The 14,543-nt window shown below is 35.9% G+C and overlaps 1 protein-coding gene across 4 annotated transcripts in view; it reads left to right on the top strand.

The window, feature by feature from the left end:
- The window catches only part of LOC127632801 (mitogen-activated protein kinase kinase kinase kinase 3-like), a 116,718-nt gene that overhangs the window by 49,562 nt on the left and 52,613 nt on the right, over nt 1-14,543 (top strand). For all 4 annotated transcript variants that reach the window (XM_052111583.1, XM_052111581.1, XM_052111584.1 and 1 more), the window contains exons 4-9: nt 5,572-5,636; nt 7,472-7,527; nt 7,717-7,764; nt 10,765-10,807; nt 11,059-11,131; nt 12,575-12,706. In XM_052111583.1, coding sequence (XP_051967543.1) covers nt 5,572-5,636; nt 7,472-7,527; nt 7,717-7,764; nt 10,765-10,807; nt 11,059-11,131; nt 12,575-12,706 — 417 coding nt within the window. The remainder of the gene's footprint in view (nt 1-5,571; nt 5,637-7,471; nt 7,528-7,716; nt 7,765-10,764; nt 10,808-11,058; nt 11,132-12,574; nt 12,707-14,543) is intronic.

Raw genomic sequence — 14,543 nt, 5'->3', positions numbered from 1 at the left:
AGGACACGTCCACACTAATGCATTTAAGTTTGAAAAATGTGTATTTAGCTTCCTAACGTCATCGTTTTCCAAAGTATGTGGTACTAGAGAGCGTTTTTGAAAGTCCCTGTTTTGGTGGACCAAAACGGCGTACTAGTCTAAAATAGAGGCGTAAACGTAGCAAAATCAATATGTTTTCAAACAAAAAGGTATTCGTTGGGATGTGGCCTAATGGCGCGTTAATATCATTATTTGAATATCTGACTTGTACGGAGTCTTCATGGAACATTTTTCAAGTTGTAAGATGCAATTTCGGAATTCTATGAAAGCTCCGACTTGACATCATGTAAAAAGAACCAAAATGGTAGCGGTATAATCAGTTAAAAGTACTGAATACATTTACATTTACATTTACATTTACATTTATGCATTTGGCAGATGCTTTTATCCAAAGCGACTTACAGTGCCCTTATTACAGGGACAATCCCCCCGGAGCAACCTGGAGTTAAGTGCCTTGCTCAAGGGCCCAACAGTGGCATCTTGGTGGTGCTGGGGCTTGAACCTCCGACCTTATGGTCAGTAACCCTGAGCCTCAACCACTGAGCCACCACTGCCCCATTTCTGTTTGATATGCTGTTTTATTGTGCCGTTGTTACCTGGAGGGCTTCATTTGTTCTCAAGCATTTTGCAAGAACATATCGAGGTGAATTAAGTAAAGTAGTGATTCATATTTTGCAGTTATCAACATCAAAGCTCTTTTGGCGTTATGAATGTTGCCATAGAAACAAATAACTTCTGAGGTCCGATGGACATGAACAGCTCAGAGTAGCATTTCCAAGTTGCAATATCGTAATTACAGTTATTCCGACATGACGTGAATTGTGTAACCTTTTCGACTATCCTAGCTTAATATGCAGTCAACTGTATGTAAGCCATTCATAGGTCGTTTTCATAGATTCTTGAAAAATGTAAACATTGTGTCTTTGTTGTGCTATCAAAACATTGCTCTGTTTTTCCAGCCCGACTTAGAAACATTGTCTCAACCAACTGTGTGTTCGATCAACGGCAGACGGAAGTGTTCAGGAAAGCTGTTTAAAAACAATGTTTACTTTAGCAATTCCGTTTGTTGTTGCTAGGGGCACAGAAATTACACACTTCTGCCGTAATGGACTACAGTATATCACTTTGCAGAAGAATTGTTCTTTCTGCTAATTAACATTTATACATGGCACTGTTTATTAAATACGTGTGTCTTCTATTAGGGCTGCACAATTAATTCCAATGAATTTGCGGCATGTGCAATTTCTAAAACTCAGCAAGCTGCAGTTTTATTATTATTATTATTTTGTATTCTTTTACTGAGAATTATGTGGCTTAATAGGCCATTCTGATTGGTGCATGTCTTTTGCACACTGACAAGATCTTGCTAAAGAATACAGAAAAACAAAAACACATAAGAAATAACTGATTGATCACTTATGCAAAGATATTTTTTTAAAGGGATAGTTCACCCAAAAATGAAAATCCTCTCATTATTTTCACACCCTCATGATATCCCAGGTGTGCATGACTTTCTTTCTTCATCAGAACACATTTGAAGAAAATTATAAAAATATCTCAGCACAGTAGGCCCTCTTCCCAATCCTGTAAAATTAGCCTAAAACGCCTAATCAAGGCATACCCAAAGTAAATTTAAAGCTGTTCTTGAACCGTTTGGAGTACATGCATGGTTTTGATCACATTTGAAAGGGGACACTCTGAAGTTTTTCCCCAGCAGTCAGAATTACTGTAAGTGCTACTGATTCTGAGTAATAGAAGTTTGAACACAATGAAATAGAAGTTTTTTTTCAGCCTGAAATTTTTTTGCATACAGATGCCTGCAGATGACTATAACTTGTAGCTATTAGCTTGAGAACACAATGGGATCACAGCATGAAGCCTTACCTAGTCCAAGTTCAAATTTTAGAACAATACCATAAAAAATGAATATTTTACACATGTTTTTCTAAGGGTACACCCAGGCGTTTTACAAAAGTGCCTTTTGGATACTCCAAAAGGACCCTTTGGTAACCTAGGACAAAAAGGCTACTACTTTTGAACGCTTCAACGTACAGTCATAATTTTGGGTTCTAATGAAAGATGACACTTAGAGCTATCATATTCCATATCCAGATCCACTATTAGTTTTGCTGACACAGAGTAACTGATGCATAAACACATTAGAGTGCCTTTTCCCTTCTTGAAACTAAATGTTGTGCATATAAAAGAGTCAAAACTAGTGCTATGGTGGACAATTTGTTTATATAAAAATACACAACAAACTATTTACATTAATTTTTACACAAAGTATTTACAAACCATTATAAAATTTTACATGTTTCTAGCAACATGCCAGTCATTGTAGCAGTCACATTTGTGTACAAAGCACATAGGCACAACACAGGAAGAGTACTTCACTGGTGTCTTTGCATGACACTGCCTGCACTTCAGATGACCAGCGGTGCAAGATTTGGTGACGTGCAACGGCCTGTGATCTGCTCTTCGTGGAGCAGGAGATACGGGTCTGGCTGTGGAGTGAGACCCCAACTCTGCCATGCTCCTCAGCAAGGGTCTCTCTGAAAGCCCTCCTCTCTTGATGAGGTGCTGTCCTGCTGCTCCACTTTATGTGGCCGCTTGCTGAGTGGGGAGAATAAATAAATGTAATTTAGAAAGCTAGACACAACTTTTCCATCTTTTCTGTATTCTATATATATATATATATATATATATATATATATATATATATATATATATATATATATATATAGTTTTTCTTTTCGAGTGTGTAAATATGTATTATTGTATGTATATTTACTGTAAATACTGTATACTTTGCCAATGTACTATGGAACAAAGAGATGGGCCTACACCTCCCCCATCAATTCAGCATTGTAACAAATAGATGGGCCTACCCCTCCCCACCTACCCACATTGTATCAAATAGACTCTCAAACACAACATATATTCTTATTTTCAACTTATATTTATTGATTTATTTATATATATATATATATATATATATATATATATATATATATATATATATATATATAGTGTCCATTTATATATATATATAAATATATATTTACAGTAAATATACAAAACATCTATATAGCATGTCAATAGATCTGAAACAAACAATGAACTAAAAACACGCACAAACGGTTCAAACACTCACTGAGGAAACACACGACAAAGGGTAATTACAAAATGTGTATTCATTATTCAAACTAAAGCTTATTTATCGCGGAATATACAGTAATATATGTTATAAAACACAAGAAAACACTTACTTGTCCAGAGCAATGTCTCATCTCTCCATATTTCCTCTGCCTCCAAATCATCCGTATTGTTTTCAGAAATTTCATCTCCAAACTCAGAATTTTCACAATGAATGCCTTCTTATATCACATCCTGAGGTGAAAATCCTGTTTTCAGTGTCCGTTTCACCATATTTAAATCGCCAAATGTGTAAACAGTTCCAAAACAACTCTCCAATGGCTTTACGCACGGAGCATAAAACAGTGGGTAAAGGAGATTATAGTTTGCGCTACGCATAACAGAATTGTGCTATAATTAATCCACTAAAGCCGCATATCACTGTTTTCAGAATTTCATTGGCTATCACGATCGTCAGTCATTTCCACTCTTCGATGTAATTGGTTTGATCAGTAAACAAAGGAAAGTGGGTATGCCCTTACATTCAACACAGACTGTGGTTGGGTATTGAAGGCTTTGGACAGGACATGGAAGCTCCTATTGGGTCAAATGAGGTGTCAGTCGAAAGGTCAGAGTGCGTGCTTCCATTTTGATACCGGATATAGGAAATGTTTACATCTGAACTAAAGTTAGTACCGATTATATGTGAAAGATTAGGCACAGCTGCCAGGTGCTTCGAAATGATGCAACAAGAGTCTGTGGATATTTATTGATGTAATACTGTGATTTGGACTAAACATTTTACTTGATTTGATCATTTGGACATTTGACAATGAAACAACACCGTTTTTGTCGGGAAGTTATGGCTCAGTGGACTACTATGAAGCTTCGTAGGTGAGTTGCCTAAATTTTGTTATTGGTTGTTTATATGTTGGTGGTCTGACAAAGATATAGATTGTACCTGCTGTTGTGATTGTATCTTAAAATGGTTTATATCAATAGAAAATCAAGAAATGTAGCTTTCCAAAGATATGTGGCATGTGTACCAATGTAACACACAGCTGTTTTGTTTATTGCATACTTTTATTTTGTACATTTAAGGGCCCGTCCGCGGGCTTAGGTTTCCATGTCGTGAAAATGCAAATGGATGGACATTTGAAGCTCCAAAAATCACAGACAATCAGCATAAACGTCATCCATGTGACTGCAGCTGTTAAATGTATGTCTTCTATAGTGAAATTATAGCTTTTGGTGCGAAAAAGATCAATATTGAAGTACTTTTTAACTCTAAATGAAGCTTCCGGTCAGCGGTGGTATGCACGTGTGACTTAATCGCTGTTTACACGTGAGATGGAGGAATGCTGTACAGTAACTTGGCTGGTTTAGATCTGTAATTATCTGTTTGTTTACTCACAATGCTGTGTTTGTGTACTTATCCTGGAAGTCTCAACCGAGTGATGAATGTGAGATTACGTCTGTATAATGGCAACGGGAATTCAGCCCTATCGTGAAGCTTACATTAAGTGATGATTTAGAGTTAGAAACTACATAATTGTTGATATTTTTCGCACTAAAAGCAATCATATTGTTTAGTGAACATTAATGTAACCACTGGATTTGTATCAATGACGTTTATGCTGACTGTGTGTTATATTTGTAGCTTCAAAGGTCTGATCACCATTCACTTGCATTTTAAGGACCTACTGAGCTGAGATATTTTTCTACATTTCTTCAAACGTGTTCTGGTGAAGAAAGAAAGTCATACACATATCACAAGGGCGAGTAAATATCCCTTTAAACATGCTTTTAACACTGAAATGTGTTGTAACATATATACATATAGAAGTATTTACCAAAATCACAATTAAAATTGCAATCGCTATATTACAAAATTTTAAATTATGATTTTACTACCGGGTAAGGGTTTCAAAATAGATCATTTTTATTGGGTATAAAGTCTGTTGGTTGCCTTTTTAAAATGCAGTTAATGTTTTTGTGGCTAAATGTATATGTACATGTTTAACTGTTGAAGCACTATTTACACTCTAAAACTTAATGAATTAATATCTAAAACTTTACCCAACTTTACCCCCGCCCCCCTTAACAAAGAACTATGTTTTTCTTCCCTCATGACTCTTTGCAACTGGAGTGTGATTTGTCTCTGGTAGCCAGTAAAGCTCTGAAGTATTAGTCTAGACATCATTAGTGCATGACACCTTACAGAAATGGAGAAGGGTGTTTTTGATAAAAGCAGGTTGCAAGACTCATGTCTCCTGCTTGCTATGTCATGACCCAGAAAAGTGTGCATTCTTTCAGTCTCCCAATGGGGACTATTTTGAGATGCATCGATTGAAATATAATTTGTTGGTGTGTTTCTTACTGGTGTCTTTTCAGGAGGGATAAATTATGGATATGCATGGAATACTGTGGTGGAGGTTCACTGCAAGACATATATCACGGTAAGAGATACTGTGTCAATCAACCCAACACTAACGCAAACTCTCATTCACTCAGCGGTCAGTATTTCAGTGCAATTCAACATCATTTCCTGGAGTGGTGGTGGCGTAGTGGGCTAAAGCACATAACTGTTAATCAGAAGGTCGCTGGTTCAGTATGATCTAATTGTGTCTATTTGAAATAAATAATATTAAATTAAATGTAATTAGCCTTAGCAAGACAAAGGTGTCAACGTAAATGTCAAGGTGAGAAAAACGTAAAAAATGTAATTTCCACCACTGAATTCTACTAAAAACAATACAGAATTTGAGATGTGCTGTTAAATGATCTCTCTCTCTCTCTCTCTCTCTCTCTCTCTCTCTCTCTCTCTCCCTCTCCCACTCTCTCCCTCTCCCTCTCTCTCCCCATCACCCTCACTCTCTCTCTCTCTCTCCCTCTCTCCCCATCTCTCTCCCTATCTCTCCCTCTCTCTCTCTCTCCCATCACCCTCCCTCTCTCTCACTCTCTCTCCCTCGCTCTCTCTCTCTCTCTACCCATCTCTCCCTCGCTCTCTCTCTCCCTATCTCTCCCTCTCTCTCTCTTTCTCTCTCCCTCTCTTTCCCCATCTCTCTCCCTATCTCTCCCTCTCTCTCTCTCTCCCATCACCCTCCCTCTCTCTCACTCTCTCTCCCTCGCTCTCTCTCTCTCTACCCATCTCTCTCTCTCTCTCTCTCTCTCTGTATATAGTGCGACCCCACATACACATGCAAGGACATTGTATTTTGTCATTGCTATAAGCAACGCATATTTTAAATTAGTTTAAACCGACTGATCTCAGTTCAGTACACACTGGGCTGTCAGTAAATGGTTAAACTTTCGACATATGGCGTCATGTGACAAAACAATGAACGATCACAGCGGAGTTTGTAATGTACATTAAGCTTTTACATTGAAACCTGTTTGAGTGAAAAGATTAGAGTCTGTGGTATCATCCAATATGCCTTTTTTTAATTGAGCTGTTTATGAAAAATTGGCATGCTGCTAAACACAACGTAAACAAACGTGTAATTCAGTTAGGTTTTTTTCCATTTGAAATCCTGTATTTACTGCATTATCACATTGAGAATCAATGAGTGCATGCAAAAGCTGATAAATGTTGCTTTCAGAGGATTTATATGGAGTTAGGATGAAAATAAGGTACATTTTAAACTGTTCTGAGACCAGTGCATATAGACTCTTTCTGACTCCAGTCTTTGCATGAATAAACCGTCTTCTCCTTCAATAAACTATTTGATTCTTGATGGCCAATATATAAATCTTTTGTTACGTTGTTGGAAATTGTCCCTGTGTGTGTTCCCAGGAGATAAATTAAGCAGAGCTCAACAGAGTGGCCCTGTCAGATCATTAGAGCTCATTTTCGCGGTAGCTGTCAGCAGTTCTGCGGGTTCTCTCTGAACCTCTGCTCGGGTGGGCGGGAGGTCCTCCGCACCAGTTAGATGGTGTTATGCTGCTAACTTGTTAGCTTATGCCTGGACTCATGTCCCATGGCTCTGTATGTTGAAAGTTTAACCCTTTACTGACAGCCCAAAGTGTCCTGAACTGAGATCAGTCAGTTTAAATTAATTTAAATTATGCATTGCGTATAGCAAAGCCAAAATACAACGTTCATGCATGTGTGTACGGGGTCGCACGATACTAACCATGCCTCAATTTTAAAGTGACGTACTGTTTTTAAAACAGTCTTTTGCATTTTAAGCTGTTGCGGTTTTCACTTCATGTTTGAACTAATATGCAAATAATGAATGGCCATTTCTAGATGTTTTTGCTAGTGCTAATGTGTATTTACATGTCTCCACAGTTACTGGTCCACTAACAGAATCTCAAATAGCATATGTAACAAGAGAAACCCTTCAGGTAAGCCCTTTTACTGGACTTTGTTTTGACACCTCACGGTCTACTGCGACCATGAATGATGCTTTTGAATTTTTTATGTTAAACATATTGACAGATACGTCCTACTTCTTGTTTAGTCTCTAAAAGAAAATGATTTTGGATTGAAATGATGATATTTGGCTAATACATTTGTTTTGGCTAAACGCACAGGGTTTATATTACCTGCACAACAAAGGAAAGATGCATCGAGATATAAAGGTACCGTCAATTTCTTTCTGATTAATTCCAGGTTTTGTGTCGTCCACATGAAAGGCAGTTTTGAATTTTTGTTCTCAAATTCCAAGAAAAACAGTTTGAGTGACAGCACATCTGTCAACCAATTAAAATGAGCCCCTGTAACCACGGAAACCTTGCATTCGCAAATGTTGGTGTTTGATCTTGAACAACTGCCATTTTTACTGTATAACATTAAACAGATGCGGTTGTACAGTGATAAAATCAGCAATTTAAGTAATATATAGTTTTTTCACTTTGCAGTAATACGAATATTATTATGACCAGCTCTTATTGCATTTCAGTAATGAGAATTGGGGTAAAATGTGCGAAACTGTCACACAAATATGTCACAATGTAAAAAACCTTAATGACTCTAAAAATAGGCTTCATTTTCTATATGCAAAATATAATTAGGGCTCGAGCACCGATGTGCGAGGATCCTATTGTTTTTCTAGGCGTTTATAATTTTTTTTCCAAAATTAATGTAATTTTTGAGGGCCTAAACATACTCGAAAACACATGAAAATTGGTACACGCTTCAGAAGTGGGGAAATTTACATCTGATGTGGGTTTCAGAATTAGATGTAGTAAAATGGCTCAATAGCGCCACCTACAAACTTTCAACAGTGTGCGCTTTATGCTACGTTTCACCTACATGTGCGAAAATCAGTACACTTATGTAACATGCAAATGCCTACATAAAAGTCTCTTGGACTCATGCCCTAAACTCAACAGGAAGTCAGCCATTTTTATTTTTCTCTTCAATTTGCTCAGTTTTTGCCATTTTCAAGCCTCGTACTTTAACAAACTCCTCCTAGTGATTTCATCAGATCTACTTCATATTTGGGTATTCTAATCCAAAGGCCTTGGCGATGCTAAATTGCGAAGCTCATGAGTTTTCCCTGCACGCCGTGGCCGTGACGGTCTGACAAATTTCAATGTTTCGCCATGAAACAGGAAGTTGTTATAACTCATACATGCAATGTCCAATCTGCCCCAAACTTCGCATGTTTGGTAATAGTCCCGTCCTGAGGACATCGACGGGCCAATATTCAGTTATAGTCATAGCGCCACCTACTGGCAACAGCCAATTCTGTGTCTTGTACTTTAACAAACTCCTCCCAGAGATTTAATCAGATCAACATTATATTAGTCTTAATCGAAAGACCTTTTTTGATTTTAAATTGTGAAGCTTTTGAGTTTTCGTTGAATGGCATGTCCGCGGCTACCTGACAAATTTCAATATGAAACGAGTCACATTTTTGAGGCCTAAACATGCTCGAAAACTCATGAAACTTTGCACACATCTCAAAAGTGGGGAACATGTACATCTGATATTGGTTTTAGAATGAATTGTGGCAAAATGGCTCGCTAGCGCCACCTAAAAAATGTAAACGACGCAGCCCTCATGCCACATTTCACCTACATGTAAGAAAATCGAAAGGTATATGTAACATGTCAAAACATACAAAAAAAGTATCTTTGAACCATATCCTAAACCCAACAGGAAGTCAGCCATTGTGATTTTTCTCTTCAATATTTGCTCAGTTTTTGCCATTTCCAGGCCTCATACTTTAAGGAGCTCCTCCTAGAGATTGAATCAGATCAACATCATATTTGGACAGTCTAATCTAAAAGCCTTGGCGATGCTAAATTGTGAAGCTTTTGAGTTTGCTTTGAACGCCGTGTCCGTGGCGGCCTGCCGATTTTCGATGTTTTGCCATGAAATAGGAAGTTGTTATAACTCAAACATAAAATGTCCAATCTGCTCCAAACTTTAGTTGTTTCATAAGAGTCCCGGCCTGAACACTTCTATATGCAATATCCAGTTATAGTCATAGCGCCACCTACTGGCAACAGGAAGTTACTTGTTTTACACTGTGAACACACGCTTAACAACATTTAAGTGCTAAAAAAATGCTAAAACAATTGGAGTGACATTCCCCTGGCACAGCAGTCCCAACATTTACCAGGGTGCAATGGCCCGTTCATTGCTGCTTGCAGCTTTCTTATTTGTTTCTTTTGATTTTGGTGTCAAATAGGCAACATGGTCTCATAGAATGAACATTACTATAACTACATTTTTGCAAACGTGCTGCGTTATTCGTGTCGCCGCAGTTTCCTGGTGAAATGAACACTAGAGGCGCTACAGCAACAATGGCGGATTATGACTTTATAAACATGTATACTATTACGCACACACTGCTGTTATGATATCGAAACACTTTTTCTATAATGCATAATTTGATAAAAATAAACAAATTGACACTTTGTATTACAGACCCACCTACATTTATACACAAATTCCAGTGTGATTTGTATTCGCCGTAGCTCACCTGATAAGAGTGTTGGAGTATGAGTTTTGCAACCAGCCAAATGTGCAAGCTGACATGAGACGAGAGTGCCATAGAAGGAATACGAAATGACGTGGTTGCTTCAGAAAATTTGATTTTCATATTGCATTTGCTTTTAGGACCCTATTGGTTAGGTTTATGTGTTGGTTAGAGGGGTATGTTTTACTCATTAAAACCTCACCTTAAAAACCTTGTCTGATTACCACACCATTTCACTCGCTTTTGGCGCCCCCCGCTGGACTGTCACGTTACGTTCATAAGAACAGGCTGCAAGTAGGACCAGGACATTTTCTTGACAGATCACCCTATAATACCTGAATTACAAAAACAATTTTTGTTGATACATATGTAACATAACTGTGTATAAAATACCCTTAAAGGAAAGGCCAATTTGTTCAAGCCAATCATGCAATCTCTAATAAAGCAAGAGAAATGTGGTCAGACGGTTCTTTCAGAACCTTGATCTGTGATCAATGAGAGCTGGTGTTGAAAAATAATACTAATAATAATTATAATTCAGGTCAATTTTTACACATTTCTTATCTTCAAAACTACCATTATGAACTAGTAGTTTCATATAACAGCAGTTGTTTTACTCTTCTTTAAATGTTCCTTTCATTTGTAATAGGGAGCCAATATATTATTGACGGACAATGGTTACGTCAAGCTAGGTAAGAAAAAGACTATTTTCACCTGTTTGATATGTGCATGCTGTAATGTATTGCGTAATCAGTTCAAATCATTAATTAAGGGTTAAATGCGTGGTGTTGGTAACTGAGACTCATGTTTTCACGTTCAATCTGCTGTGGCATTACACAGCTCTCAAATTTCATAGTTTATAAGGTGTAAATGATTAAAAACACCTCATGAGAGTTGTATGTGAAACTAGTAAAAGTGTCGTCATGTCTCTTCTCCTTTGCAGCTGATTTTGGTGTATCGGCACAGATCACGGCCACACTAGCTAAAAGAAAATCCTTCATTGGGACTCCTTATTGGTATACAACAGTTTTTTCCCTTTTTTCCATTCAATACAGTTGTCTTGTCCCTCTATCTCTTTAAAAAAAGCTAAGATCTGTGTTACAGTGAGGCACTTGCAATGGAAGTCAATGGGGCAAATCCGTAAACGTTAAAATACTCACTGTTTCAAAAGTATAGCCACAAAATGCGTGTTTATGTGATTTTAGTGTTATCAAATCGCTTACTACACATTTCGGTGTAAAGATAAATCCAATTTTACAGCTTCGTTGACATAACGCTGTAAACCCTAAAGCAGCCGAAAAAATGCTAATTTAACCATCCTATAATGTTCAGTCATTTTTGACCAAAATCACTTTTTCCAGTGTAATGGGTTCCTTTATCTGAGCAGTACAAGACTTGATGACTTTTCCTCCATTTGCCATCTGAACAGACACCAAAAAAGTTGGACTTGATTCGATAAGTCTAAGTAGTCTTAGGTAGTCATTTTATACACTAATTGAATTTTCACAGTCCATTGCTGTGCATTTTTGTTTATTACTGATCATTGTCTTGACATTATTATTAATTTACTTTGAGTTATTAAATTTTGATGTTTGAAATACATGATTGGTTTCAAATTGATTATTCCATGTCTTCTATTTGTAACACCATGGTCAGGTTTGGCTGTAAGCATAATGTGACAATATTGCAAAAACTTTGAAACAGTAAAAGAAAAAACAATTCTAAACTTTGATAAATAATAGTTTGATCATGTCTAAATATATAGACAAATGCATAACTGGTAGAAAAAATGTAGAATTACTACACAGTAGGTGGCTTAATAGATGACTACTGCCATCTACTGGCTATTATTGTCATAACATGATTTTCAAGTCATGTTATTTTTCTTTTTTCCCTGTAGACTTCAATACATGACATAGTTTCTTCATGTTTCAGCTTATAGAAGTGTAGGTTTTTACAGTTTTTAAATTACATAAATGCGCTTATTTGCATATGCAAATTAATGGCGAAATTGATGTATGTATATAAGATCTAAATAACATAAAATCCCAAAAGAAGTGCATACATTTATTGTTTTTACTTCAGGGAAGAAGACATTTTATAATTTCTTAAAAAAAAAAAGACAGCTAAGAGTAAAGTAAGAGTCCCTTCTTTAACAGAATAGGAGGGATAAAGAAAGTCACAGCTGAAATCCTACACGAGTTTTAACAGAAGAAATACTGCAAGTGCTTTTCTAAAATTATAAGCTTCACTTCCAGTGTAAGTGCCTATTTGTCAAATACACAAATAATAATTTTGCTTCAGTGGTGTCATAAAAGATAACCTCACTTATCTTAGTATCAAACCTAAATAGGATTGTAAGGCCACCAATACCTTTTTCACTCCTTGAAATAACACTGAGTTGGGATGTGTGCACAGATGTGTTGAGTGATTTTATGGTTTGTAACCCGTGCTAACAGGATGGCCCCAGAGGTGGCGGCCGTGGAGAGGAAAGGCGGCTACAATCACCTGTGTGACATCTGGGCTGTTGGTATCACCGCCATTGAACTAGCCGAACTACAGCCTCCCATGTTTGACCTTCATCCGATGAGGTCAGAGGTTATAACAGCAGTATGGACCTGTTCCAAAACAGAGAGTGTTGAATTGTTTTACAAAAAAGTACCGTGAGACAGTGATGGTATTAGATCATTAAAATCATGCTATTTTAATATACAGTATGCTATGATATATTACTGAAAGTTCATCTTATTTATAAATCATGGTACGTTAAAGAATACTATGGTCACCAGTGTTGGGAAATAACTAACTAATTTGTAACAGATTATATTTCAGAAGTAATCTACCATGGGGTTTTTAAACTGGGGTCCGGAGACCCCCATTGGGCTGCAAGGGGGTCCGTGAAACATTTCAGAAAATAAAAGTGCAAAAATGTTTAAAGGTTAACATTAGACATTATTACTGTTTCATTCTGCGAAAATCATGAGGTTAATCGTGATAATAGATAGATAGATAGATAGATAGAATATTAATATTCATTAGATAGAGAGAGAGATAGATAGAATATTAATATTCATTAGATAGAGAGATAGATAGATAGAATATTAATATTCATTAGATAGAGAGATAGAATATTAATATTCATTAGATAGATAGATAGATAGATAGATAGAATATTAATATTCATTAGATAGATAGATAGATAGATAGAATATGAATATTCATTAGATGGATAGATCAATGGATAGACAGACAGACAGATAGATAGAATATTAATATTCATTAGATAGATAGATAGAATATTTATAGATAGTATATTAATATTCATTATATAGATCAATGGACAGATAGATAGATAGACAGATAGACAGATAGATAGATCAGATAGACAGATAGATAGATAGAATATGAATATTCATTAGCTAGATAGATAGAATATTAATATTCATTAGCTAGATCAGATAGATAGATAGATAGATAGATAGATAGATAGATAGATAGATAGATAGATAGAATATTAATATTCATTAGATAGATAGATAGAATATTAATATTCAGATAGATAGATAGAATATTAATATTCATTAGATAGATAGATAGAATATTTATAGATAGTATATTAATATTCATTAGATAGATCAATAGACAGACAGACAGACAGATAGGTAGAATATGAATATTCATTAGCTAGATAGATAGAATATTAATATTCATTAGATAGATAGACAGACATATAGATAGATAGAATATTTACAGATAGTATATTAATATTCATTAGAAAGATTGATAGATAGTATATTAATATTCATTAGATAGATAGATAGTATATTAATATTCATTAGATAGATAGATAGTATATTAATATTCATTAGATAGATAGATAGTATATTAATATTCATTAGAAAGATTGATAGATAGATTAGAATTTTAATGTTCATTAGATGGATGGATAGATGGATGGATAGGCAGATAGATAGATAGAATATTAATATTCATCAGCTGCGATTTAAACAATACATTTTTAAAGGTCAATGTCAGTATAATAATGTTTATAATGTCATATTGTTAAATACATCCACTCAATTGCTATTCAGGCGTACATTTTAAAAGGTTGATATAATCATAATATTCTAATACATTGTTTTTAACGTGGACTGATGACAGCAGGCATGCTACGGATCAGTTGTGAGTCTCTCTTAGGGATTTAGGAGTCCTCAAGACGACTTCTAAGCTGTGTTGGGTTTAGGAGTTACTTTTAGCGTTAAAATACTTCATGAATTTCTCTTAGATGAAAATTTTACAAGTCTTAAAATAAGAAGTGACACACCCCTAAATTTCCATGTTAGGAGCGACTTTTAGCCTTAAGATTTTTAGTGAATATGGGAAAATGCATGTTCAACAACACTTAATGAAACCTCATGAATATCATCC

This window comes from Xyrauchen texanus, chromosome 39 (genome assembly GCF_025860055.1).
Source record: "Xyrauchen texanus isolate HMW12.3.18 chromosome 39, RBS_HiC_50CHRs, whole genome shotgun sequence".
Taxonomy (NCBI): Eukaryota; Metazoa; Chordata; class Actinopteri; order Cypriniformes; family Catostomidae; genus Xyrauchen; species Xyrauchen texanus.
Note: the sequence above shows the minus strand (reverse complement) of the source record. Positions and strands in the feature narration are given on the sequence as shown.